Source organism: Herpailurus yagouaroundi, unplaced genomic scaffold (assembly GCF_014898765.1).
Source record: "Herpailurus yagouaroundi ecotype Mexico unplaced genomic scaffold, PumYag 159, whole genome shotgun sequence".
In the NCBI taxonomy this organism is placed as follows: domain Eukaryota; kingdom Metazoa; phylum Chordata; class Mammalia; order Carnivora; family Felidae; genus Herpailurus; species Herpailurus yagouaroundi.
In genome coordinates, this window is record NW_024412400.1 from 39,073,264 (window position 1) to 39,099,574 (window position 26,311).

Below are 26,311 nucleotides of genomic sequence, written 5' to 3' on the forward strand. Positions count from 1 at the left end.
ATCTGACAATGGTAAGCATTAATGAGGATGTGGTGCGATGGAAACACACCTACTGGTGGGGATACCACTTGGAAAAACAATTTGATATTGCACATCCCACTCCAGGTTCACTGCTTAAAGAATCTTTTACATGGGCCCCAGGGTTCTTGGACAAGCAATTCTGTTCATAGGAGAATAGGTACAGTGTGGAAAATTCACGTATTTGCATATGATCAATAAAAGTGAATGAATTATTGCTGAAAACCATAACATTGGTGAATTTTAGAAAAAACATGAGTGCACAAAGAATCAAAGTTTAGAAAAACCATGACAACAGAGAGTATGGTACTATTTTTTATAAAAAATATATAACATGGGAAAACTATAAATAAAATTCAGGATAAGATTTACCCCTGGGGATGGGATAGAGTGGAGAATATGGAAGAACATACAGATAAGTTCAACAGTTTGGGTAATGTAGTTTATAGCTTGGTGAAGAATTCATGGGGCTTCCATTTTTAAGAAACTCTTCAAGACCCTGGAATAAATCCCCCCCACACACAATAAAATCCATGTGGCATACTTCCTTAACCTTATTTCTTCTTAAACTGTTCAAGCAAAGTGAATAAGCTGCCAAGACCAAGCTTTTGCCATCTCCAAAGCTATCTCCATTCCCAAAGCACCATCGTCAGCCAGATGAATGTAGATGTAAACCTGACTTGACACTGACAGCCTTTGACAAGGGAAGTGTAGCTATGGAAGAAAACCCCTCAGCAGAGATGCCGTTGCATTTATAGCTGATATGGCCACACTTCCACCTCCACATTCTCTGCATCACTGGTGGTAAAAAGAGCAACTGAAGTTCTCAAATTAAATAAAACTTCTCCATAATTGCCAGCTTTAGCTGATCAAGGGCCAATTTTCCAGGAATGTCCTCTGCTTTAATAACATAAAATCTTAGTGAGCCATGCTCTCTACCTTATCTTTTGTGAGATTTATTTTTTTTTAATTTTTTAACGTTTATTTATTTTTGAGACAGAGAGACAGCCCGATGCGGGTCTCGAACTCACGGACCGCGAGATCATAACCTGAGCCGAAGTCGGCCGCTTAACCGACTGAGCCACCCAGGCGCCCCTCTTTTGTGAGATTTATACATATATCTTTCCATAAAAAAATTATATCCAAACATAGAGTATTATAAGATACTTCTTAGTAAGTCATTTAAGTCATCAGGCTAGGAATTCATTCTTACTGGTTCTGGAATATCAGGAAGTCTAATAAATAGAGGAAGCCAATAAGTTAGGCCTTCTATAGTTGACTTGATTTTCCATCATGTTTTCCTTTTGTAGCCACAGGTTTTATTCCAGGTTCTGAATCCCATTTGCTAGTATAATCTCTTGCTTTGAAATCTCTGAAGATATTTTATAATTACTTCCTGTGGCACTTTATTTGCAAATAAGACCACAATAATTCTTCCCATCCCTATATGCATACACCTTTGTGATGTGACTTCATCAGACCTTCCATCAAGAGCTGAAGCCTATTTCCACATGTCTTGAATCTCACCTGCTCTTGTGATAATCTGACCAATACAACACGGTGAAAGTGATATTGTGTGACTTCTGGGTCTGGGCCTTAAGAAGTCTTGCATTTCTGTTCCTATCATCTTGAAATGCTTCCCTGAGACCATCATGGGAAAAAGCCAGGGCTAGCCTACTGGGAGATGAGAGGGTACACAGAACAGAGGTGAGTCACCAGACCAACCAGCCAATAGTCAGAATCAGCCACCAGACATTTGAATGAACCCATCTTAGACCAGCCAATTCTAGTCAAGCCCTAGATGACTGTGATCACATGAAAGACCCCAGATGAGAACCATAGAACTGCCCAGCTGAGTCCAACCTAAACGGTTGAGCCACAAAATTATGAATAAAATGGTTGTATTGAGCCACTAAGTTTGGGGAGTGGTTTGTTACAAAGCAATAGGCAACAGATATACTTCCCTTATTTTTTTTATCTTTTATCCAAATGAGGTGTGGTGGTAGTGGTGGTAGGTGGTGGTGGTGTGTATATAAAAGCTGAGCTCTTTGATCAGAGTTTGGACACATTAAGGAAAATGTTTGAATCTGTGCTTGAGGGTACTGAAGAATGACTGTAAACTGGGTAATTCCAAGACTTGAATATTTCATTTAAAAGGAATCCTATAGGCAGAATCTTTTAGTATGGATTGCTTAATAATGAGACTTCTCAGATATATTCTTTTTCAGAAAGAATATATTTCCACTATTATACATTTTTCTTTCGTCAGTAGCCATTTCTTATTTCACATCAACAATCTAACATGTTGGGTTTTTTTTTTCCTTCTACATGGCATTTAACATTTCTCTTCCTAATTTGGAGTTAGGTTTTATTTTCTTTCCTCTTTGATTCTTTCACAGTTTATTTTTCTCTGTCCTGTTCTGTCATTCTTATCCTTGACATCTTCTAAGGGTGTAATAGAAGAACTGGATTGGTGACTAACACAAAGATCCATATGGCTCTGACAACTCCTTTACCTCCAAGCTACTTTTCTGATGTTCTCCACAGTCCTTCTGTCCTACCTTTTGTTTCTTTTCGTCAAAAACTTCACTCTCCTCTCTGCTGCCAGAAATACAGCCTATGCATGCTGTGATATGGATATGAGAAACCACACTGCTAAGCAGCTCAGGCTATACTTGACAGATTAGAGATTATTTTTTCCTATTTGGCTGTGTCAGGGCAGCAGTATATTTATTTTTCTCTTTGACACCAGTGACAGCTATTACTGTGCCAGCTCCGAATCCAGAGAATAAATGAATGCACAGAGGAGGCATGGGGCCTTCCAGTCTGACTCAACACAGTCTCCCCGAGCTCTGCTGTTTTGCAGCCTACTGCAAATGGAGTCTCAGAGAGCAGCAGCCCAGACACTGTCTCATGGGATGGTGAGAAAAACATGTTTGGGAGGCAAGAGAAGAGACAGAGGAGAAGGAAGAGAGAGGTGGAGTACAGAAGAGAGAAGAGAGGAGAAACATAGGACTTTGTGGTTGATAAGCATTAACCAGGGGGATACTGGCAGATACACTCTTGGCACTTTTGCCTCCCTGCTACTGCCTGCCAAACTGAGTTGTTCTTATTAAAATACACAAAGAGAAACAGTAAAAGAATCAGAGTTTCCCAGAAATGGAAGTAAGCAGTATAATCAGGAAGAGTTTTCTACTTGTTCACTCTTTTATTTTCTTTTTAACATAATTGATACATGCAAGAGAATATATTGAAAATATATGCAAGTTATATTGAATACCTGCAAACACACTCCACTCCAAGAGCCAGAATATTACCAATAACCTATCTCTTCTATGTGTTTCTTTCTATCTCATTCTTTTCCCTCTCCCCCAGAAATTACCACTTCCCTGAATTATGTCTTTTAATTCCCCCTCCTTACTACACATATGCATATATGCCTTCTCACACAGAACCATGCATGCTTAAACAATACTGATTAATCTTGGTCATTTATAAATGTTGTCATGCTACATAAAGTCTTGGGACTTGATTTATTGATCTTACATGAAGTTTCTGAGTTCATCCACACTGTCATAAGCAAGTTTGTTTCATCCTTTTTTTAAAATTTCTTAATGTTTATTCATTTTAGAGAGACAGAGAGAGATAGACCGTGAGTGGGAGAGGGGCAGAGAGACAGAGGGAGACACAGAATCCAAAGCAGGCTCCAGCTGTCAGCACAGAAACTGATGTAGGCCTCGAACTCACAAACTGTGAGATAATGACCTGAGCCAAAGTCAGATGCTTAACTACTGAGCCAACCAGGCACCCCTATTTCATAGTTTTTTTATAGCTGGGTAAATACAAATTTACTTGCCCACTCTCCATTTTTTTTTAATGTTTTTTTTTATTTATTTTTGAGAGAGAGCACAAGCAGGGGAGGGGCAGAGAGAGGGAGACAGAGGATCTGAAGCAGGCTCTGCGCTGACAGCAGAGAGCCTGATGTGGGGCTCGAACTCACAAACCAGGAGATCATGACCTGAGCCAAAGAAAGACACTCAATCGACTGAATCACCCAGGAACCTACCCATTCTTCTTTTAATGAAAAGTAAGTTGTTCCCAAGTTTTTGCTAATGTGAACAATGCTGCTACAAATATTTTTATACATGTCTCCTAGTATACATGTGCAAGTGGGTCCCTAAGGAAAATACTAAGAAACAGAGTTATAAGGCATACCAACATGTACAAAGTATATAAGAATATAATAATAAATTTTAAAATTATATACTCATAGATATATACATTGGAGTAAACTTATAAAAGTTAAAAAGTAATAACAGGTAATCCTGAAGAAGAGTATAGTTATTGCCTTATCCTGTTAAGATACAAAGACTTATAATGAAGCTGTAGCAATTAAGAAAGTGATATATTGGGGCAGAGATGGATTATAGACCAATAAAATAGAATTAAGGGTGTAGAAACAGAAACCCCAGTACATAGTACAGAAAACATAGTAGATCCTGGGGAACAGTAGAACTAAACAATAAGTGATGTAAGAATAATTCGTTATGCATCTGAGGGAGAAAAATTGGTTGTCTATTTTGTAGCATATACAAAAAATCAGTTCTAGAAAATGAACTTACAGTAAAAGGCAAAACTTAAAACACTTTAGAAGAAAATAGGTTTCTGATTCTGGAGTAGGAAAGATTTATTAAACAAAACACAAAAACACAAAATGCTAACCATAAAAGAAAAAAATAATAAATTTGACTATATTAAATTTAAGAACCTCTTTTTTTAATGTTTATTTTAGAGAAAGAGAGAACAAACAAGTGGGGAAGCGGCGGGGGGTGGAGAGAGAGAGAAAGAGAGAGAATCTTAAGCTAAGCATGGAGCCTGATGCAGGTCTTGATCCCATGACCCTGGAATCATGACCTGAGCTGAAATCAAGAGTCAGATGCTCAACCAACTGAGCCACCCAGGTGCCCACAGAACTGCTGTTCAATAAAAGACATCATGAACAGGGGCACGTGGGTGGCTCAGTTGGTTAAGCGTCCAACTTCAGCTCAGGTCATGATGTCACAGTTTGTGGGTTCGAACCCCTACAGCGGGCTCTGTGCTGACAGCTCAGAGCCTGAAGCCTGCTTCAGATTCTGTGTCTCCACCCCCACTCTGCTCCACTCCCACTCATACTCTGTCTCTCAAAAATAAACATTAAAAAAAAAATACATCATGAGCAAAGTAAAAGCACAAGACAACAAAAACTAGGAGAAGATATATGCAACATATATAGCTGAATATGGATTAACATATAAAGAAACAGGGCAAATCAATGAAATATTAAACATATAAAGAAATGTGGTAACTTAATGAAAATATGACAAAACAACTCAGCAGGAAAATGGAGAAAAAACTTGAATAGGTATCATATGAAACTATAATCAACTTCACTAAGAATCAGGGAGGTATAAATACAATATAATTTTACTACTATTAGATTGCCAAAAATTAACCGGAAAAAATGCACAACCACTTTGGAAAATGATCTAAATTATTTTGTAAAAATGAATGTTCATTTGTAGACTCTATCATCTGGCACTTCCACTCTTAGGTGTGTATATATATATATATATATATATATATATATATATATATATATGATGGCCACCAAGTCTAGGAACACACACAAACACATAATAACTGGTTTACTGTTATTATAATGATAAAATAATAGCGTGCATATTTCTAGACTTTATGACCACCCTGAATGCAGCCTAGAGGCTTCTTCAGCTCTAATTAAATATGGATATATATAAAATCCTTCCTGTCCCAACTATCTCTGCTCAGGCTCTTGAAAAACATACTAGTTTTTTGTATTTGTAGATTGCAGTTCCCTAGGAAATCTGAGTAAACAGTGAAATCTATGTGGACTCTCTTGCATGAAAAATTTGTGGAGAGTTTAAAGGGGTTCATTGCCTCCCTAAAGTCCTTCTACACCATTTCAGGAGCTGTGTTTTCTGGATTAAGAACTCTCCTCTGAGTCATTCTCTTTCCAGGGCTAGAGTTCAAGGAACTGAGGTATGGCTTGGCCTCCATCTAGGAACTATACTTCTTCAGGTTTTGATTTGAGACTAATAAATGTGTTCCATCTTCCAGATTTAGGAGTCAGCATTTTGAGAATACTCACTCATCATAATTTATCCTAGTCAAGAAAAGAGTAGCAGCGGGGGGCCTGGGTGGCTCAGTTGGTTAAGCATCTGACTCTTGATTTCAGATCAAGTCATGATCTCACAGTCATGAGATCAAGCCTGGTTTTGAGCTCTATGCTGAATGTAGAGCCTGCTTGGGATTCTCTCTCTCCTTCTCTCTCTGCCCCTACCCCCCTTCCCAAAATAAATAAACTTAAACAAAACAAAACAAAACAAACAAAAGAAAAAAAAGAAAGAAAGAAAAAGAAAAGAAAAGAAAAAAGAGCAGCAATTCTAGAACCAGTGCTAAGGGCACTTAGGCCTAAAGATCCCCAGGTCAGCAGGCATGATGACACCAGAAGGTGGAGCAAGACCTTCCACAAGGCCCCTTCACCCATATGCCTGATGGACAGGTAGACAGAGTGTCAGGCACAGCTTCTGTGGTGTGCATATAAGAAGCCCAACAGGAAAACCAATACTTCAGAGGAATGTTGATAAGAATAATAGACACATCCTCACATTTATGAATTCAGGTTTTCTAGAGTGAGTTACCCAGAGTCCAGGAATTCTAACCAAGTTAAATGAATAATATCATCCCTTCAACCACTTGCATTAGGAAAACACAGGTATCATTTCTACTTTGCATTTATAGCTTATTCTTAAATATTCAGATTTTCCATAATTGTTAGCTATTGTGATAAATGTAAGAATGTGAAATTATTGAGGGCCTGGTTTGTCTGACAGATATAGTTATTAATTGCAAAACACTAGAGAAATATAAAGTATCATATTAGGAAAAATAGCAGGATAAGATTCTAAGAGTGTTTTGAAGTCAGACTGACTCCGCCATTTACTACCATTTACTTATCGGGCAATCTTGTGCAAATCTCAACTTCAGCATCCTTCTATGTAAAATAAGAATAATAACAGTACCTATCTCACAGGAGCACTATGGGAATAAAATGAGACAGTGTCTATAGAAAGCAAAGGCACATGGGATGAGATTTTAAAAAGTAAGCTATTTTTAAAATTAACACCCCATTCTTCACATTTAGATCCATGTCCCTTTCTCCCAATATTTTTGAAATTATGGAATTTGTTTTAATTCCTCACTAACAGAAAAACTAAAAGAGTATTACTTTTATTATTCTTAAGGAAGTACTTCATGGAAACCAAAGAATTCTAAGGACAAAATGTATGTGCTGACAGAAAGCATTAGGTAGGTTGTCATTGTGATGATACATCTGTATCATACATAAGGGTAGAGACATAGGGCCAAAGACAAAGGAATAGTCTCTAAAAATGAAGGAGAGGAACAGAGAATGATTCCAAATACATGGGGTTTATTCAAAAACAGAGGTGTATTTAAGATTTTTCTTATATGATAAGATGAGGAAAGGACTATAAAAGGTGGTTCAATTCTTTAAGAACATTAAAAAATTAAAATTAATTTTTTAAGTTTCTCTGATTTTACTGCAGAATAGATTTATTAAACTTTCTCATAAATATAAAAGATGGTTTACATCTAATTTCTGAAACATGAATTAATAAAACTTAATTAAGAATTCTTCTCACTCACATGGATTCAGTGATATCAATTCCTATAAAGCATCTGAGTCCATCTAAAACCAACCTGTAGTTTGATTAGATCCAGTCATTATCTACATAAGACCATGGTCCACCAGCTCAGTTTTCATTCATGGCCCATAATCACTCTTCATAGAATTTACATTCTCATAAATTTCTGATCCCAGACTTCATTGTCCTGTGGCAGCTGACTCTCTAGCATTTCAGTTCCCACCCTCTCTTGCACAACTCTATGAAATATGCCCTCCAACTTTGAATCTTATGTAATACTCCCTACACCCACCAGGACTAATGTATTTGATGACATGGAGAAGCCAGGTACCTCATCCCTCACCATTAAATGACTCCCCAGAATCTATCTCTTCTATGAAATTATTCTCAGAGTCCAATCTATGACTGTCCTAAATCTCTCTTTCTGCCCATTTCATGCAAGTCTGTGTATATGCATAAACCTAGGCATTCTTCCTTCCTCTTAAAAATGTGAATTCCTTTTGAATGGGATTCCCAACTAAAAATCTTTCATATCTGTGAGAACTCCTGTGGGACTAATGAAGAAACAGGTGGCATGCTAAGTGAATATTGACTAGTTCATTTAATTTTATTTTTAGTTTAATATTTTAAATTTTATTTTTGACTAATGATAATAAATAGAAGTAAAGCACATTTTTGGCATTAAGAATTTTACTCTGGAACCAGACTATTTCCTTACTAATGCCAGCTCTATTACTGACACTGTGTGCTCTCTAAACCTCAGCTGTTTCAAATGTTAAATGAGGGCAATAATAGTACCCACTTAATAGGATTATTTTAAGGATTAAATTAAATAATCCATGTAAAGTACTTTTAAAAAGGGCATACTACATATCAAGTACTTGATGAATGTTTGTTGTGTTGTTCTTATTACTTTAGATTATCAGGAAAGTATAACCAGTCATTTTCTAAGGTTTGAGTGTACATTTGAATCACTCATATAATGAGAGTCACTAAATTATATAAGTGTCAGTTAAGTCTTAATTCAAGTTTGTGCCTTTCCTTCAGAAGTTTTGAAATTGTATCTGATGATCAACAGCATAAAAAGAAATTGTTTCTTATCATACAGCACCCAAAACAATTGGACTTGCCAATACTCTCTTTATTTCTGCCCTTAGGACAAGTGTGAAGTCATCTATCACCTCCTAGAGGTTTAATCCATTAGATACTCCAATTGCTGTCCTATCTGACTTCCTAATATTAGACACTGTCTACCCTCCCTTTTCCTATTCCTTTGACTTCCAGACACATGTCCTGCTTGTTTTCTTCCTATATCTTCCCAATACTTCTTAGTCCTTTGTGGTTTTCTCTTCCCTTTCTTCAGATAATTTTGTTGCCCAGGTAACCTCCTTTCTCACTCCTAACACTTGCCTTGGATTACCCCATTATCTCTCAAGATTTCAACATATTGATGACTCCATGTCCATCTGTACTGCCACTGTCTGAGGCCGGGCCCTCATCGCTTCCAATTTAACTTATGAAAATTGCCTCTTAAATGGTCTCCTGGCTGCCATCTTTTCCCTGCTTTAAGATTTCTCCTTCACATAACCACCAGAGTGACCTTCCTGAAATGTAATCTGACTTTGTCCTCCTCAAGCTAAAGCTCCTTTCCCTTGCTGGATAAGACCTTAAGAAGGAACCCTAGGGGCGCCTGGGTGGCGCAGTCGGTTAAGCGTCCGACTTCAGCCAGGTCACCATCTCGCGGTCCGGGAGTTCGAGCCCTGCATCGGGCTCTGGGCTGATGGCTCAGAGCCTGGAGCCTGTTTCTGACTCTGTGTCTCCCTCTCTCTCTGCCCCTCCCCCGTTCATGCTTTGTCTCTCTCTGTCCCAAAAATAAATAAACGTTGAAAAAAAAAATTAAAAAAAAAAAAAAAAAAGAAGGAACCCTAATTGGGGGCACCTGGGTAGCTCAGTTGGTTAAACATCCAACTTTGGTTCAGGGCATGATCTCACAGTTCGTGAGTTCAAGCCCTGCGTTGGGCTCTGTGCTGACAGTTCAGAGCCTGGAGCCTACTTCCGATTCTGTGTCTCCCTCTCTCTCTGCCTTTCCCCCATTTGTACTTTGACTCTCTCTCTCTCTCTCAAAATAAGTAAACATTAAAAAATAATTAAGAAGGAACCCTAATTGTTGTTCAGATTATGCCTCGTTCAAACAAAAGCCCATGGTTCTAAAAGTTTCCCTGGAGCTGTATTTTTTTATTCAGCACAAATTTATTTATTCCAGCACAAATCATTGATTGCAGCCTTAAAATCAGAAGAGGTTATAAATTCCAATAAATGAATTTTACCAGATCTCCTAAACTGAAATTTTTTAGAAAAGTCAATTACATATATATACACACACACAGTACATTGTTGTTCTTTTTGAAAAAGAGATTATAGAGTTTTCATGATGGTGAAAGCATATACTATAAATACATACACTTAAATAAAATCAGTTAGACAAAGAAAATGGGGTAATAATGAAAACTGACTACTCCATAATTTAACAACATTTTCCATAAGCTTAGATTTAGATGTATTATACATTGTAGATCCTCATATTATAGAACTGCTAACCATCAATCTTTGCTAGAAAGTGATGAACACTGTTAAGAGTCCACACATATCAGAGCCTTCTGTCAATGTATATGAACAATGTAGAGGAATGTATAGGAATTCCAAGAGAAATTGCTAAAGAAAGAGGGGATGATAGTAAGACCTGCTGAGTCAGAAGCCAAAGTCTGGATTCTGTCCTGTCTATGGCCCTACTTCATAAGACAACTAATTAGACTTTTAAGATACTACTTTTTTCATCTTCAGAATAGGGGCTTTAATTGCACAAATCTCTAAGGCCCTTGTCAGCTTTGAAATTTGAATATTAGCTGCTATGGCTTATCCACAGAATAGAACAACTCTCCTCTAAACATGCTTTGAGAAGGATAAAATCTATATTTGCCCCTTAGTCACAGTTTAAAGATCTCTTAGGTGTCCAGACTTAATGAGGTTCCTCAATCTATATTCCTGTAAGCCTCCACCTTCAGGTGCTAAAATCTTTAGCTTCTTCATCTCTCTAACTATGCTGGACATTTTCATATAATGTAGCCTGAATTGTTCTAGGCTTGAATCAATAAAAATTTAACAGAGAACTCAACATAACCCACGCCCCCTGCTTTCAGGTCCAAGTAACGATACCTCCATAGTCTTCCAGTGACACACACTAAATACTTCACAAGGAAAGAGCTGGATAAGTAATTAGTGTGTGTGTTTTAGCTCCAGTTTCTTGCACTAGGGTTATAACATCTGTATGCAGTAAAGTTAAAGGGTAGAGTTGGCTCCATCAGACAATTTCAGACATCCACACCATCACAGTCATAGCAGCTGACATGTTTTTTGCAGTGGAGATTTAATGTATTGGATAGGATTATGAGTGAATTGGATTGGCTTCACCATTTTGTATCATATTTTGCTTTATGATGAGCTGTAAGCCAGAGTCTATATAGTTAGACTTGGGGGCTTAGTAACATAACCAATAAAATATAGTGAGGAAAAAACAAGGCAGCATTCTAGAGTATATCAAATGAAAAGCCATCCCAGCATTAAAAATTCTGCTGATATTTGGAGATGTCTGTCTCAGACTGCTCTCTTATAAATTTTCCCTTAGAAAGCACACCCTTGCCATATAGCTACTACTGTACTCTGTCAAATACAGGTAGGGTCCTGCAAAGAAGATGAAAAAAGAATGCAGTGTGCTTACCTGAATTATTCAAGCAAAAATAAAGGAATGCAATGTGCTTCACTTAACTCAAGCCAAGATCTCCACATTCCCTAAATCAGAGGTCCAATACTCACAGAGAAAATTCAGCAATCTGATTACAGTTTGCTTTGATTTGTAGCCTTGTAAGCTTGGAATGGAATCAGAAAATATATACACCTTGGAATGGAATCAGAAAAACGTGTAAAGATGTGATATACAGAACAAGGTAGACAATTCACCCTGTCAGTGTGAGTCCAGAAGTGTGAGATTCCTCCCACAGATGACTGGCCCCACGGCCACCTGTAACTTGAGCCCCAAAAGTCACTTACCCTATGACGATACAGGAGATGGCAGTTCCCAAGAAGGCATATGTTAAAATAGATCCTAAGTTTTGAAAAAAGTGTCTCTGGGGAGAAAAGAATAGATTTCATATAGTATGTCCATATTTTTTCTTAGTGTAACAGTAAATAAAAATAAATGTATGCATTTTTACAGGCCCTCCCTTCCCTCACTGTTTAGGCAAATTCTGGTTTTGGAACCTTAATTCCTGGCCTTATTGCACAAATAAGGTTGAACTGATTTACACTGCAAAGGACAGAGGTTTCTCAAAGAAAGGAGGAAAAATGCATCTAGAAAATGACAGGGTAGAGATGAGAGAAACGACTGCCAGAACTGGCTGGACCTGAGAGAGAGAGAGTAAAGGACTGGGCCAATGTCCATGTAGAACTCTGGCATGATTAACAGAAAATGAAGTTTTTAGGAAATGTTGTTGCCAGTGAAACCCCTTTAATATTTTAAAAATACTATCCTGAAATATTTTAATTGCCTTTTGACTTACTGGATCTCTGACTTCTATTTCTTCTGAATGCAATGAAACAAAACCTTAATCATCTACAACAATTTATTTTAAGGAGTCACACAAATGATGCCTAGTATTAGGACTGGGGATAAGGAAGGATGAGGTGAGTAAAACCAGCCTTCTAAGTCTTCTCAAAGGTTGGCTTGGGAAAACTCCCTTCCAGTTGTGTAGTTGGGAGCTGAGCAGTTAGAAGTGACAGCAAGAGGGAGCCTGGAGTACACAAGAAAATAGGGTCTGTACTGTAAAAGCCGCCTGGCTGCAGGCACTGACAGGCCAAAGGGAGGAAGGCCCCTGGAGTCTCTGGGGTGGGGAGCAGGGAGCAGAAAAGCAGCTGCACTACCTCTGCATCTTGAAACCCACACAGGCCAGAGCCTCAATCTGCGGCACAGGAGATGCTAGCACTTAAACTATCAAGGGAATTACTAACCTGTGAAATGTGCACATTCAGGTGATACTTAAATAATGTCAGGCGAAAGCACAGAAGCAACAAAACTGGATTTCCTCTCTATGAGCATCAACAGCTGAGTATTAGCAAGGCATCTTGAGTTTTTACCCTAATTGATAAGCCCAACGTCTATCCCAATTAATAGCTAACTCTGGTTACAATCATCTAGAATGATATTGTTCAATAGAAATATGATACAAACCATGCATGTCATTTAAAATTTTTCTAGTAGGCACATTATAATAATTTTTAAAAAGGCAAAATGAATTTCGATAATATATGTCTTATTTAACCCAATATATCTGAAACATTATCATTTCTACATGAAATCAATATCAAACATAATGAAGGTATTTTTTGTTCTTTTTTTAAGTTCATTGAAATCCAATGTCCATTTTATACTTAAAGCATATCTTCATTCAGACTAGCCACATTTCAAGGCTTAATAGCTGCATGTGCCCAATGGCTAGTGTATTGTATAGATCAGATTTAGAAGAATTATAAGCACGTCAGATTTGAATCTGTATCACAGGTATCTAAGATAATGATATCCTTACAAAATAAATAAACCCATAAAATAATTGCTTTTTCATTAGCACTGGGTAAAATTCTCTGCTAAATGATAAAAGAAGAAAACAACCACTGTATATTTACCTTCTTCAGGCTATATCCTGCATGAAATATAATTGGTGGCAGTAAAACATTGAAGAAGATTTCTGGATCAAATGTCATCTGCCAGAAAAGATAAAAGTATAATTACAAAGATGATCCTTTGGGTCACTAAAAATGTGTTTTAAAATACAGTTATAGTCACCTTTGGTAAGGTTGTATGAGGTATATTAACATGCTATTAAATTAGCACAGATGAAAATTGGAAAAAATGCAAACAGAAATTCATAAATGCAATATAACTATGAAGTAACATTTTCAATGTACAACCTATACTCCATTCTATAGCTAGCAATAATAACAACAACAATTCAATAAAACCCTTCTAGGCAAAGAAAACTCTTATCATTGATTTTGATTAGTTATCCATTCTTCATATATTAAATATCTTTATTATACATATATATTTATTTATATTCTGGTCAAAGAAATTTTCTGGTAATGCTCAAGCATTTTAGCTTTCCCCAAATTTGAACTTTCCCCAAATAAAACATTTTTTAAAAGTTTGCTCTTAGTTTATCCTACTTTATCCCATTCCAGAGTTTAAAATATTTTCCAAACTTTATGTAAAAATATATTTGAAAGTGAAAATGGATTTTTCTAGTGTTTGTTTATTGGCTTTTACTTAAGTGTTAACATAAAGTTGGCCAGAAAAAAAAAAAAACTTATTTGGTGTCAAATACAATGAAATGAAATAAAGAGACTCTTGAATCTAAACCTACTATTTGTTGGGAAATCTGAAGATGAAACGCTTAATCTTTAAAGTCTTACTAAGACTTATTTTCTTCTTTCTCTACCCCATTCCCCAAATACACAATGTCGTTCATTATTTACCACTAAGGCCTTTTACCATTACAATATTCATCAAAATCTTTCACATATAGTTTTCACAATTATAATATCCAATTTCCCCTCCCTTTTTGTGCCTTAATTCTAACTCATCTCTAGAGCTGGATCTCAGAAGCTACTCTTCTCTGAAGTCCACTTTGATTTCCCTAGTTTCTTAGGTGTTTTCTTCCTTTATTTAAAAAAAAAATTAATGTTTATTTATTATTGAGAGACAGAGAGAGACAGAGCATGAGCATGGGAGGGGTGGAGAGAGGGAAAGACACAGAATATGAAGCAGGCTCCAGGCTCTGAGCTGTCAGCACAGGGCCCGAGGCAGGACTGGAGCTCACAAACTGCGAGATCATGATCTGAGCCCAAGTCGGACGCTTAACCTTAATCGACTGAGCCACCCAGGTGCCTCTCTTCTGTGTTCTTTTAGCACTTTGGATCCTCCTCCTTTTCCATAATAGCCCCTCAATTGTACTCATGTAACATTTGGGAAGGGGTAGGTGGGACTCAGCCGGGTCTCAGAAACTTAATTCATCCATTGATGTTATAACATCTTGTATCAATGAACATTCAGGTAGATCAACTATGGGCCATTCATAGCTCTCTGTGCCTCAGTTTCTTCATCTTTAGAATGAAGATAATAGGAAGCGTGGGTGGCTCAGTCGGTTAAGCACCCGACTCTTGGTTTCAGCTCAGGTCATGATCTCACAGTCATGGATGGAGCCCTGCATCAGTCTCTATGCTGATCTTGGAACCTGCTTGGGATTCTCTGGCTCCCTCTCTCTTTGCCCCTACCAGGCTTGCTCACTTTCAAAATAAACAAATAAACATTTATAATAAAAAAAAAATATAATGAAGATAATAAGATGATACCTAATTCTAAGGTGGTTATAAAAATTAAATCAATTAAAATTTGTAAAGCCTTTGCAGCATTACCTAACATCTAGTAAGCACTTGTAAGTACTTATCCCTAAAGAAAATAAAATATATGAATAAATATTTTCCGGTTATACTATTTGAAGAAACTGCTCTGCTGTTAGGAACTCTTGAAGGTTACAGCTGTGTAAAATCTGGGCAAAGAAATTATGAATCCTTCGAAGTTTGCTCTTTTTTCAAATATTATCTGATACACCATTATTGATCTATTTTTATGAGGCCTCTTTGAAAGTATATCAATTGCATATTTGAAAGTTTTTAGCAAAGAGATGTATTTCTGAGTGCTGGGGGAAGGAAGCAATGCAGCTGTGATCATCTGGAAGAAAAAAACACAGTGGCACAAACATTTTGGACAGCAAATCCCTTGCCTCAGCAGTTTTTCTGCAAAAATCAGGTTAATCACTCAACCAGAACATTTCAATAATCAGAATGCCCCATTCCCTGCATGCAGGTTAACTAATGTACTATTGAATTATATTTTCTGGAGCAGCCAGATGAAACTGGCAGGCTGAGAATGGCATGCAGCATACGAGGATTTATTTGTATATACAAAACAGATTTGTGTTCCTTTCAGACTTGCTATAAGCTTAGGAACTGCTAAATCAGAGTTCTGGGAGTAACTCCAAACCCAGACAATTTCTCAGAAATGGCTAGATCTGCTGCTGCACCAGTCTCCAGATGGCGATTCCACATTTCATTTTCCTCAGATTTTGTGTTCAAATCATGGCCTTAGAGGTGAGACTGTTTCTAAGGCCCAAACAATTAAAATTTTTCAATATATAGTGAGGGGGAAAACATCTAAGACAAGTGAGTGGGAAAAACAGAAAGCTAAAAATATTTCAGCTAAAGACATTAGTCTTTTACGATATAAAGCAGAAAGGCCAGCCCCATCCAACAGAACTTCCTGTGATAATGGAAATAGACTACAATTGTACTGTCCAATATGGTAGCCACTACCCACATGAGCTATTAAGCAAATGAATTTCAGGCTAGCGCAACTGAGGGACTGAATTTTTTATTTTCACATCTCCTGAGTAGTAGCTGGCAAAGGCAATTATCCTCATTTTCCAGAGACAGGAGAAGAAATGAATGGCATACTCAGTGTTAATCAGTGTGACAGGGATATCACTAAGAATTGGGCATATATGCATGGGCAAACTAAATGTGTAGTTTTTGAGGGAACATCAGGCTAACAATTACTTAGGGCAAGATTTAGGAATGTTTAAGAAGAGTTGGGACTCAGATATGATTTTACTATTTTGGTAATTCCCGATTCCTTTGGAAAAGTGGAAGTGGTTAACACAATAATGTGTTCAATCATTTTCAATGATTTTTTTTCATTAAAATTTTAACAAGTCTCTGCTACAAAGTACTTAAAGATATACTGATAGATATACTGAACCCATGAAGGCTATAGTCAAAGGAAGGAAAGATGATATTCCAGCACAGTAAAAGGAACGGGGCTAGGCTGTAATTCAGAGTTCTCTAGGACAGAAACACCAAAACACCATTCTGGGCTGGCTGACCCTGCAGGGAGGCTTGATGTTCAAGCAGCATATAAGCTGGGCTTTAAAGGATGGATAGGAGCCTATCCATGGGGCACCACCATGTAGAACATGCTCCTTTGTCTACCCTGGGGGCAGTGGGCCAGGGTTCACCAAGCCACAGAGCAAATTGGTAGCTTCCTGGAGTTTCGGTTATACTTAATAGCAAGTGATTTGAAACATTTCAAGTATTAAAATAAATGAAGATTTATTAAAAATCTCAAAAAAATCTGTATGAACTTTTCCTATAAATAGGAGACTTCAAAGAAAACTTGGCTCACTCAGGGCAGGCAGCTTTGGGGCATACCTAGAGACACCTCAAGGGTGTCCATTTCCTTTCCTCTGCTCTAAGTTATGCTTTAGATAGAAGGCACCAGACACACTTGGGAAATAACAATAGATAATGCAGGGCTCCTGAGGGATGGAGAAGGAGGTTAATGCAGGTGCTGTGTTGATGGGTTGCAGGGGTGCCATGACATATCAGTCCCTTCATCTTTGGGCTAAGGGATGGTCAGAGGCCCAAGTCTAATCCTTTCAGCCCTGAGTAGTCTCATCAGGACCCTAATTTTCCTACAGTTTACCCCCATTGACCCGATACAATCATTTTCTGTGTCATGATGGGGATAATGCTGGCATGCACTTCTTTAAGCAAAGGTTATCTCTGTAGTTATAGATATGAAGCCAGGATAAAGATAATCACCTCCTCACTAAGTCTATAGAAAATCCTTCTTCCAACTTCCACCTTTCCTTTCTGCCACCACTTTCTCTCTTTGACCACGTAGAGATGGATTTAAACTACATTCATTCAACCATGGAGAAAAGTAGAAATGTTTTACACAAGTAAGATTAAACAATAAAATGGCCAGTGGGAGTATAAATTTGTATATCCTCTTAATAGGGTAATTTGGCAATAGATATTCAAATGGTAAATGTCCGTACCATTTGATTCAGCAATATCTCATCCAAGAATTCATCCTGCAGATATGCCTATACATGTATGGAATGGCCCCAAGGACAGGAGCATTCATTGCAGATGAAAGAATTGGAAAAAAAAATGTTGGGGATGATTAAACCATGAACTGGTTAAATAAATTATGGTGTAATCCATAAAATTGAATACTATATAACTTTTTTAAAGGCCGAGGAAACTGTATATGCATTGAAATGGTTACTTTCTATAATTTGTTGTCAAGTCAAAAGAGCAAGGTGTAAGAGCATGTCTGGTGTATATAAAAAAATTGCTATGGGCTCACCAAACCCATTTCATTTTTGTCCTGGTCAGACACCTGACTTCATTTCCTTGTAGTCAGGTGGGGCCATATGACAGAGATCTAGCCAAATAAATATGGACAAAAATAATATAAATTATTTCCAAGCCTGGTCCCTAAAAACCCCCTAGATCTTCCATGCTCTATTCCTTTCTTTGTTAGTTCATCATAAAGAGCATTTGGCAGAGGTCCCAAATCCCTAGGGACTGGCAGAGCCACTAGATTAAAGGAAGTTGGGATGATTAATTGTTACTGGAGAAGACTAGTACTCCCTTTACTGGCCCAAAGGCCAAACTGGATTGGGACATGAGCAAGAAGTAAACCATTATTGCCTTAAATCATGGAGATTTGGGGGTAGCTGGTTAAAGCATTTTGCTTATTCAAGGGGATGCAAAAAAGGGGATGCAGAATATTTACATACATATATATGCATACACACACATAAACTATTGGTTGTCTCCAGTGAGACTAGGAAAGAGAAGCTGCCTTAGAGGTCACCCAATCTCGGGGTCTGCAATCTCTGCCAATCCCGGGGCTGCGTGGAGGGGGCAGGTTGATGGGAAATGGGGACAACTGCTCTGGCATCTGTCCTGGATCTGCCCTCTCGTTTCTGCCTGAGCAGTTTTGGTTTTTTACACACTGTGAAGCAGCGTCAGATTTTCTTTGAATGTAGCGTTCCGCTACTAAAAAATGTTTGAAGCCCTGACCTAATACTGTCCCCCAGAAAGTTCAAGAAACATGTGGAAGGTCAATGGGCCAGTGAGAGGCAGCAGTGAGCTTAAAAATCCTAAACCACAGTTGTTTCTCTTTTATGACATTCATATTGTTAATTTTGCTTCAAATGTCTTAAATGATGTCTCAGAATTAAAATCTCTCCTTCCACCCCTCCCTGGAGGTAACTAATACCCTGAAGTTAGAAAGTGTTTTTCTTTCCATGAGTATGTTCATGTACCTAACATATATGTGTCTGTAAGCAATAATTAATATTATTTTTACTATAGAATATTATATGTAATCAGTGTATTTTAAAATTTTACAGGGGCGCCTGGGTGGCTCAGTCGGTTAAGTGTCTGACTTCAACTCAGGTCACAATCTCGCAGTCCATGAGTTCGAGCCCTGCGTCAGGCTCTGGCTGATGGCTCAGAGCCTGGAGCCTGCTTCGGATTCTGCGTCTCCCTCTCTCTCTGCCCCTCCCCCATTCATGCTCTGTCTGTCTCTGTCTCAAAAATAAATAAACTTTAAAAAAAATTTTTTTTTAATTTTACAGAAACTTAATATACATATAACTAGCATATTGCATTTGGTGTATTTTAAAATTTTATAGAAATTTAACCATAAATATTCTTTTGTATTCTTTTTACATTCAATATTATTTTTAAAGATTTATCTATATTATTAATACATGTGGATTTTGTCCAGTCACTTAAACTGCTGTATAGTGTTCTATTGAATTTTTCCCTTCTCTAACAAGAGAGTTAGGGCAATTAAATTGTTTCTTATTTTTTGCTATTACTAAAAATAATGCAATGAATATTATTGTACTTAAGCGCACACATGTGAAAGATTCTCTACAAGTGGAAAATACCTACAAATGGACTGGATGATAAAGTGTATAAATCTTCAACTTTTAACATGTATCGGCAAATACTTTAAAGTGGTTATACCAATTTACATTCCCACGTAAGAGTATAAAAGTTTTTTCCCACATTCTAGTAAACAGTATTGACAAATTTCTAATTTTTGCTATTTGGATAAGTATGAGCTGTTATCACATTATCGTTTACTTTGCATTTCCCTTTACTAATGAAATGAGCATAATTTTCTTGTTTATTGACCTTCTGTGATACCTCTTTAGTGAATTGTTGATCATATCTTTTACCCAGTATGATTTTTTCTTGCTGATTAGTTCATCATACAATTTTGTTACTATTTTGTTTTGGTTACTTATATTTCAAATATATTCTTCTGTTATCTCCTTAAACTTTTCACCTTTGTCTTTTAACTGTGTTTATTGGGGTCTTTTTCAAGCAGAAATTTTTTATTTTAATGTAGCAAAATTTACTCCATTTTTACCTGTGATTTCTGCTTTTGGTAACTTATTTTTTAAAAAAATCTTTCCCTGTCCTAATGTCATATATTTTCTCCTAAAGTTTAATAATTGGCTGTTAATAATTAAGTCTTTAATGCATCCCAAGTTTATTTATTATATGATGTGAAATAGGAATCCACTTTTATTTTCTTCTATATGGATAACTAATCATCTCAGGACTATGCATAGGTGTTTGATAGTTCATCCTTTCTCACTGATTTTGGTTGGCTTTCTGTCCAGTGCTTTTCAAAGATCCATAAGACATTCATTCTAATAAATACTTGATATCTATTATCCAGTAGCTTATTTAATAGTTGAAATATAAGAACAGCTTTATACACATAGGTATTCACTGAAGCATTATTTACAGTAGTGAAAATTTAGAAGCAATTCAAAAATCAAGCACATTTACTTCCATTACCCTGAATATTTAAAAGCCTGAATTTTTAAAAGTGTTAGGTTATGATAATAAATAAAGCAAGTTAACAAAGTTTTAGAAACCATCTGACTTAAACCGCATAGGAAAAAATGTATGTAAAAATACTGGATAGAAAACTATTTAGCAAAATTTACAGTGGCTGCATAATGTTGTAGGATTATTGGGATTTTCCTTAAGGAAAAAAAAAACACCTTTACAGACTTAACCAAATGAACATCTTATAAAGTTATCATTTAGAATTATGAACATTTGAAATAGACCTGAACCTTTAAAAATATTAAGGGATAATAAAAGGTGATAAATAATATATAAAAGAAAATTAAGAATTGACCCAGATTTGTTAGGAATTTCAGGGGGATAAAATATCTCAAAGGGCCTAATATAGAATCAGGCAAATGAGCAATAAGTGCTCATTAAATAGTTAACCCATATGATGTCCAAATTTATTGAGTTATTTTCATTCTTTTCAAAACTTACTGGAAGGATAAGAATAGTTCCCTCCCATAGAACACCTAATATGAATGTTTAAAAATGGTGGACCACTGAAATATAAGCATTCTGCAATGCAATTTGTAGAAGCAGAACTAAATTACAGAGAAATGGCAAAAGGAGAACTTTTAACAGAAGAGAATTTTAATAATCATAAATTGTAATTGACAAATTATGAGACTATTATACCACAAAACTACACTCACTTTTGAAGTAAGTAAAATTCTAGAAGTTAGAAATACACTATGAACATTACACATGCAAAAATGACAGATATAAACACTGGTATTTCTCTTTTTTTTTAATGTTATTTATTTATTTATTTATTTATTTATTTATTTATTTATTTATTCATTCATTCATTCATTCATTCATTCATTCAGTGCATGAGCAGGGGAGGGGCAGAGAGGGTGAGAGACAGAGAATCCCAGGCAGGCTCCATGCTACCAGAGTTGGGCCTGACGCAGGGCTCGATGTGGGACTCAAACTCAATAAACTGTGAGATCATGACCTGAGCTGAAATCAGGCATGGGATGCTTAACCAACTGAGCCACTCAGGTGCTTCGATGCTGGTATTTCATTGGAAGTAGGTAATGTCTACAACTCCAGGCAAAATTAGGTGGAAAATTGGGAACAAAACATTTTTATAATTCTAAATATTTAAGTTATCAGCAGGGAGTTTTGCAAAGAACATTGAACTCTGAGTCCTAAAAACAGTTCTGCAACAGATCAATCTTGATCAAGTCACATAAGCTTTCAGAACCTCAGTTTCCTACTATGAAGCATGGGGGCAATACCTGTCCACCTCATGAAATAACATTGAGATTGAAATAACAATAAGAAAAGCAAATCAACTCCTTGGAAGAGGTAATGCATGGTCATTATAATTTAGCCAGGGCTAAAGTTCAGAGTCTGCTTTCCTCATAGACTGGTTCATTATCACTTATTAGTCCTAATAATTAATAATAAAAATAACAACTCACATTTCCATAATGCCATTACAGGTTGAGAAAGTGCCTTCATACATAGTATCTCATTTTTTTTTCTTCACAGCAACCCTTTGAAAGTATAGTAAACACCCCATTTTTTACAGAGGTGAAAACAAATCTCAGAGAGATAGTTAAGTAACTTATCCAAAGTCATATACCTTGTAAGTAGCAAGACTGACTCAAATCCTACTTTCTAATAATGAGTCCATTGTTTTACTGATAACAATGCTGACAACAAAACTAATAGTTATTATACTTTGAATACTTACTATGAGCCAAGCATTATTCTTTTTTTTAATTGAAGTATAGTAGATGCAATATTACATTAGTTTCAGGTGTACAACATAGTGACTGGACAACTCTATACACTATGCTGTGCTCACTACCAGTGTAGCTACCATCTGTCACCATACAACATGACAACAATTTCGTTGACTATATTCCCTATGCTGTACCTTTCATCCCAATGACTTACTCATTCCATAACTGGAAGCCTGTACCTCCCACTCCCTTTCACCAATTTTTCCCAGCTCCCCACTAACCTCCCCTCTGGCAACCATCAATTTTTCACTATATTTATGGATCTGTTTCTACATGTTTATTTGTTCATTAGCTTTGTTTTTTAGATTTCACATAAAAGTGGAATGGTATTTGTTTTTTTCTGTCTGACTTATTTCACTTAGCATATACCCTCTAGATCCATTTATGTTGTCATGAATAGCAAGATCTCACTCTTTTTATGGCTGAGTAGTATTCCATCCTATCTCTATAGATACCACATCACATCTTCATCCATTCATCTATCAACGAACACTTAGATTGCTTCCATATCTTAGCTATTACAAATAATGCTGCAATGAATATACGGATGCATATATCTTTGTGAATTAGTGTTTTTGTTTTATTTGGGTAAATATCCACCAATGTAATTGCTGGATCATATGGTATTTCTGTTTTTAATTTTTTGAGGAACCTCCATACTATTTTCCACAGCAGTTGTACCAATTTACATTCCCACCAACAGTGTATGAGGGTTGCTTTTTCTCCACATCCTTGCCAACACGTGCTATTTCTTGTCTTTTTGATTCTGGCAACTATAAGGTGATTATCTCCTGGTGGTTTTGGTCTGCATTTCCCTGATGATTAGTGATACTGAGCATGTTTTCATGTGTCTGTTAGTCATTCATATGTCTTCTTTGGAAAAATTGTCTATTCAAGTCTACTGCCCATTTGTTCATTAGGTTATTGGGTTTTTGGTTTTGAGTTGTATAAGTTCTTTACATATTTTGGATATTAACCACTTATCACATATATCATTTGCAAATACCTTCTTCCACCCAGTAGATTGCTTTTAAATTTTGTTGACTGTTTTCTTCAAAGTGCAAAAGCTTTTTATTTTGGTGTAGGTCCTAATAGTTGATCTTTGCTTTAATTTCCCTTACCTGAAGAGACATATCTAGAAAAATGTTGCTAAGGCTATGTCAAAGAGATTACTGTCTATATTTTCTTCTAGTAGTTTTATGGTTTCAGGTCTCACACTTAGGTCTTTAATCCATTTAAAAAATTTTGTATATAGTGTAAGAAAATGGTCCAGTTTCAGTCTTTTGCAGGTAGCTGGCCAATTTCCCCAGCACCATTTACTGAAGAGACTGTCTTCCTCATTGCCTATTCCTGCCTACTTTGTCATGGATTAATTGACCATTTAACTGTGGATTTATTTCTGGGCTCTCTATTCTGTTCTATTGATCTATGTGTCTATTTTTGTGCCAGAACCACACTGTTTTAATTATTATAGCTTTGTAGTATATCCTGAAATCTGAAATTATGATACCTACAGCTTAGTTCTTCCTTCTCAAGACTGCTTTGACTATTCAGGATCTTTTGTGGTTCCATAAAAATTACAGAATTATTTGTTACAATTTTGTGAAAAATGCTGTTGGTATTTTGGTAGGAATTTCATTGAATCTGTAGATTGTTTTGGGTAGCATGGGCATTTTAAGAGTATTACTTCTGCCAATCCATGAGCATAGTATGTCTTTCCATTTGTTTGTGTCATCTTCAATTTTTTTCATCAATGTTCTATAGTTTTCAGAGTACAGGTCTTTTACCTCCTTGGTTAAGTTTATTCCTAGATAATTTATTCTTCTTGGTGCAAATGTAAATTTTTTTCTTAATTTCTCTTTATGCTACATTTTTTGTGTATAGAAATGCAGAAGATTTCTGTATATTAATTTTGTATCCTGCAACTTTACTGAATTCATTTATTACTTATAATAGATTTTTGGTCTAATCTTTAGGGTTTTCTATGTACAGTATCTTGTTATCTACAAACAGTGACAGTTTTACTTCTTCCTTATATATTTGGATGCCTTTTATTTCTTTTTCTTATCTGATTGTTGTGGCTAGGATTTCCAGCACTATTTTGAATAAGATTGGCAAGTGTGGACATCCTGGTCTTTTTCCTAATCTTCGAGGAAAAGTTCTACATTTTTGATTATTGAGTATGATGTGGCTTTGTCATATATGACCTTTATTATGTTGAGATATGTTTCCTCTAATCCTAACCTTGTTAAAAGTTTTTTAATCATTAATCGATATTGTACTTTGTCAAATGCTTTTCTGGCATCTATTGAAATGGTCATACAATTTTTATCCTTCGTTTTGTTAATGTGGTGTATCACACCACATTATTTGTAGATTTATTTGTAGATTTATTTGAAAATATTAAGCCATCCATGCATCCCCAGAATAAATCCCACTTGATCATTATGAATAATCCTTTTAACATATTGTTGAATTCATTTTGCTAATATTTTGTTGAGGATTTTACATATATGTTCATTAGGGATACTGGCCTGTAGTTTTCTTTTTTCTGTAGTATATTTAGCCAGGCACTATTCTAAGTGCTTTACATGTACTTTCTTGTTTGCAACTCACAATGACCCTATAGAGTCGTTAGGATTGTCCCATTTTATAAATAGGTAAGTTGGAGCATAGGGACATTAGTTATCTCACCCAACGTCACACACTGGTAAGTGGCATTTAAACCAAGTAACATGGCTGTAGAAGCTACTCTCTTAACTACAATATTCCATTTACCATCCTCCTAGGTTCGGGTTACCCACTCCACTGTTGGATATGTCCTCATTAGCTGCAAATACATAAAGCCTACCTAGGTTTTCCAGATTATTGCCATAGCACCTAGTCACAGATGATCAGAAAGTCTCATATGTTTCTGCACAAGGTTATTTAAAAAAATTTTTTTTTAATCTTTATTTATTTTTGAGAGAGAGAAGGAGACACAGGATCCAAAGCAGGCTCCAGGCTCTGAGCTGTCAGCACAGAGTCTGACGCAGGGCTCGAACCCACGATCAGTAAATTCATGACCTGAGCCGAAGTTGGACGCTCAAGGGACTGACCCACCCACCCAGGTGCCCCTGTTTCTGCATAAGATTCTTAACATATAAACTTACCTCTGTTACCTCTCTCTTTACCAAGGTAACCATTCATTCTGGTTTGACCAGAACACTTCCAGGTAATGCCTGTTGTCCTGGCCTAATTACTCATTGTGCCCCCACTTCACTCTCACAAGTTTCAGTTTGAAAGACAAATTATGGTTTCCTACTCCCGATCCCAGATGCCCAGATTCCTGGCCTTTCACAAACTACACATAACTTGGATTGCCTGCTGGTCCCTTCTGGGCCTGTTCTTCATTGTGTTGGTTGCCTATCTCCCCAACTAGCTGTGACACTGACATGACAGTGGAACTCCATTCTAAGACTGACTTGATAACAGCAGGGGGAGGAAAAATAATAGGTGGGTGTGAGAAGGGCCTGGTATTCCATCTCAAGTATTCATTCCTTAGTACCCAGGTGAGAATTACAAAAGAAAAGATATCCAACACAACTGAAAATTTACACATCAAGATTGATTCCTCCCACCCCTGGAACTGATCCTAATCTTGGCCAATCTTTATTTATACGCAAAAGAAATTATGCTTTTTAATCCTCTGAATACATAGGAGCATTGCAGTCTCACAAAGTTTTCATTTTTGCCCTATAATTTTTCTCAGTGTGAATAATCTTTTTAGGCCTTTGCTTTAAAGTGTGTTTACAGCTTCCCTATCACAAAACCTCACCAGGGAACAACTGGCCTGGGGAAGCTAGACAGGGAAGGGCTGAGTCAGCAAGGACCAGTCGTAGTAGGCAT

The 26,311-nt window shown here is 36.6% G+C and overlaps 1 protein-coding gene across 6 annotated transcripts in view; it reads right to left on the reverse strand.

Moving 5' to 3' along the window:
• SLC9A9 (solute carrier family 9 member A9) overlaps window positions 1-26,311 on the reverse strand; it is a 711,221-nt gene that overhangs the window by 498,761 nt on the left and 186,149 nt on the right. For all 6 annotated transcript variants that reach the window (XM_040480405.1, XM_040480404.1, XM_040480402.1 and 3 more), the window contains 2 exons: window positions 13,497-13,574; window positions 11,868-11,944 (listed from right to left, as the gene is read on the reverse strand). In XM_040480405.1, coding sequence (XP_040336339.1) covers window positions 11,868-11,944; window positions 13,497-13,574 — 155 coding nt within the window. The remainder of the gene's footprint in view (window positions 1-11,867; window positions 11,945-13,496; window positions 13,575-26,311) is intronic.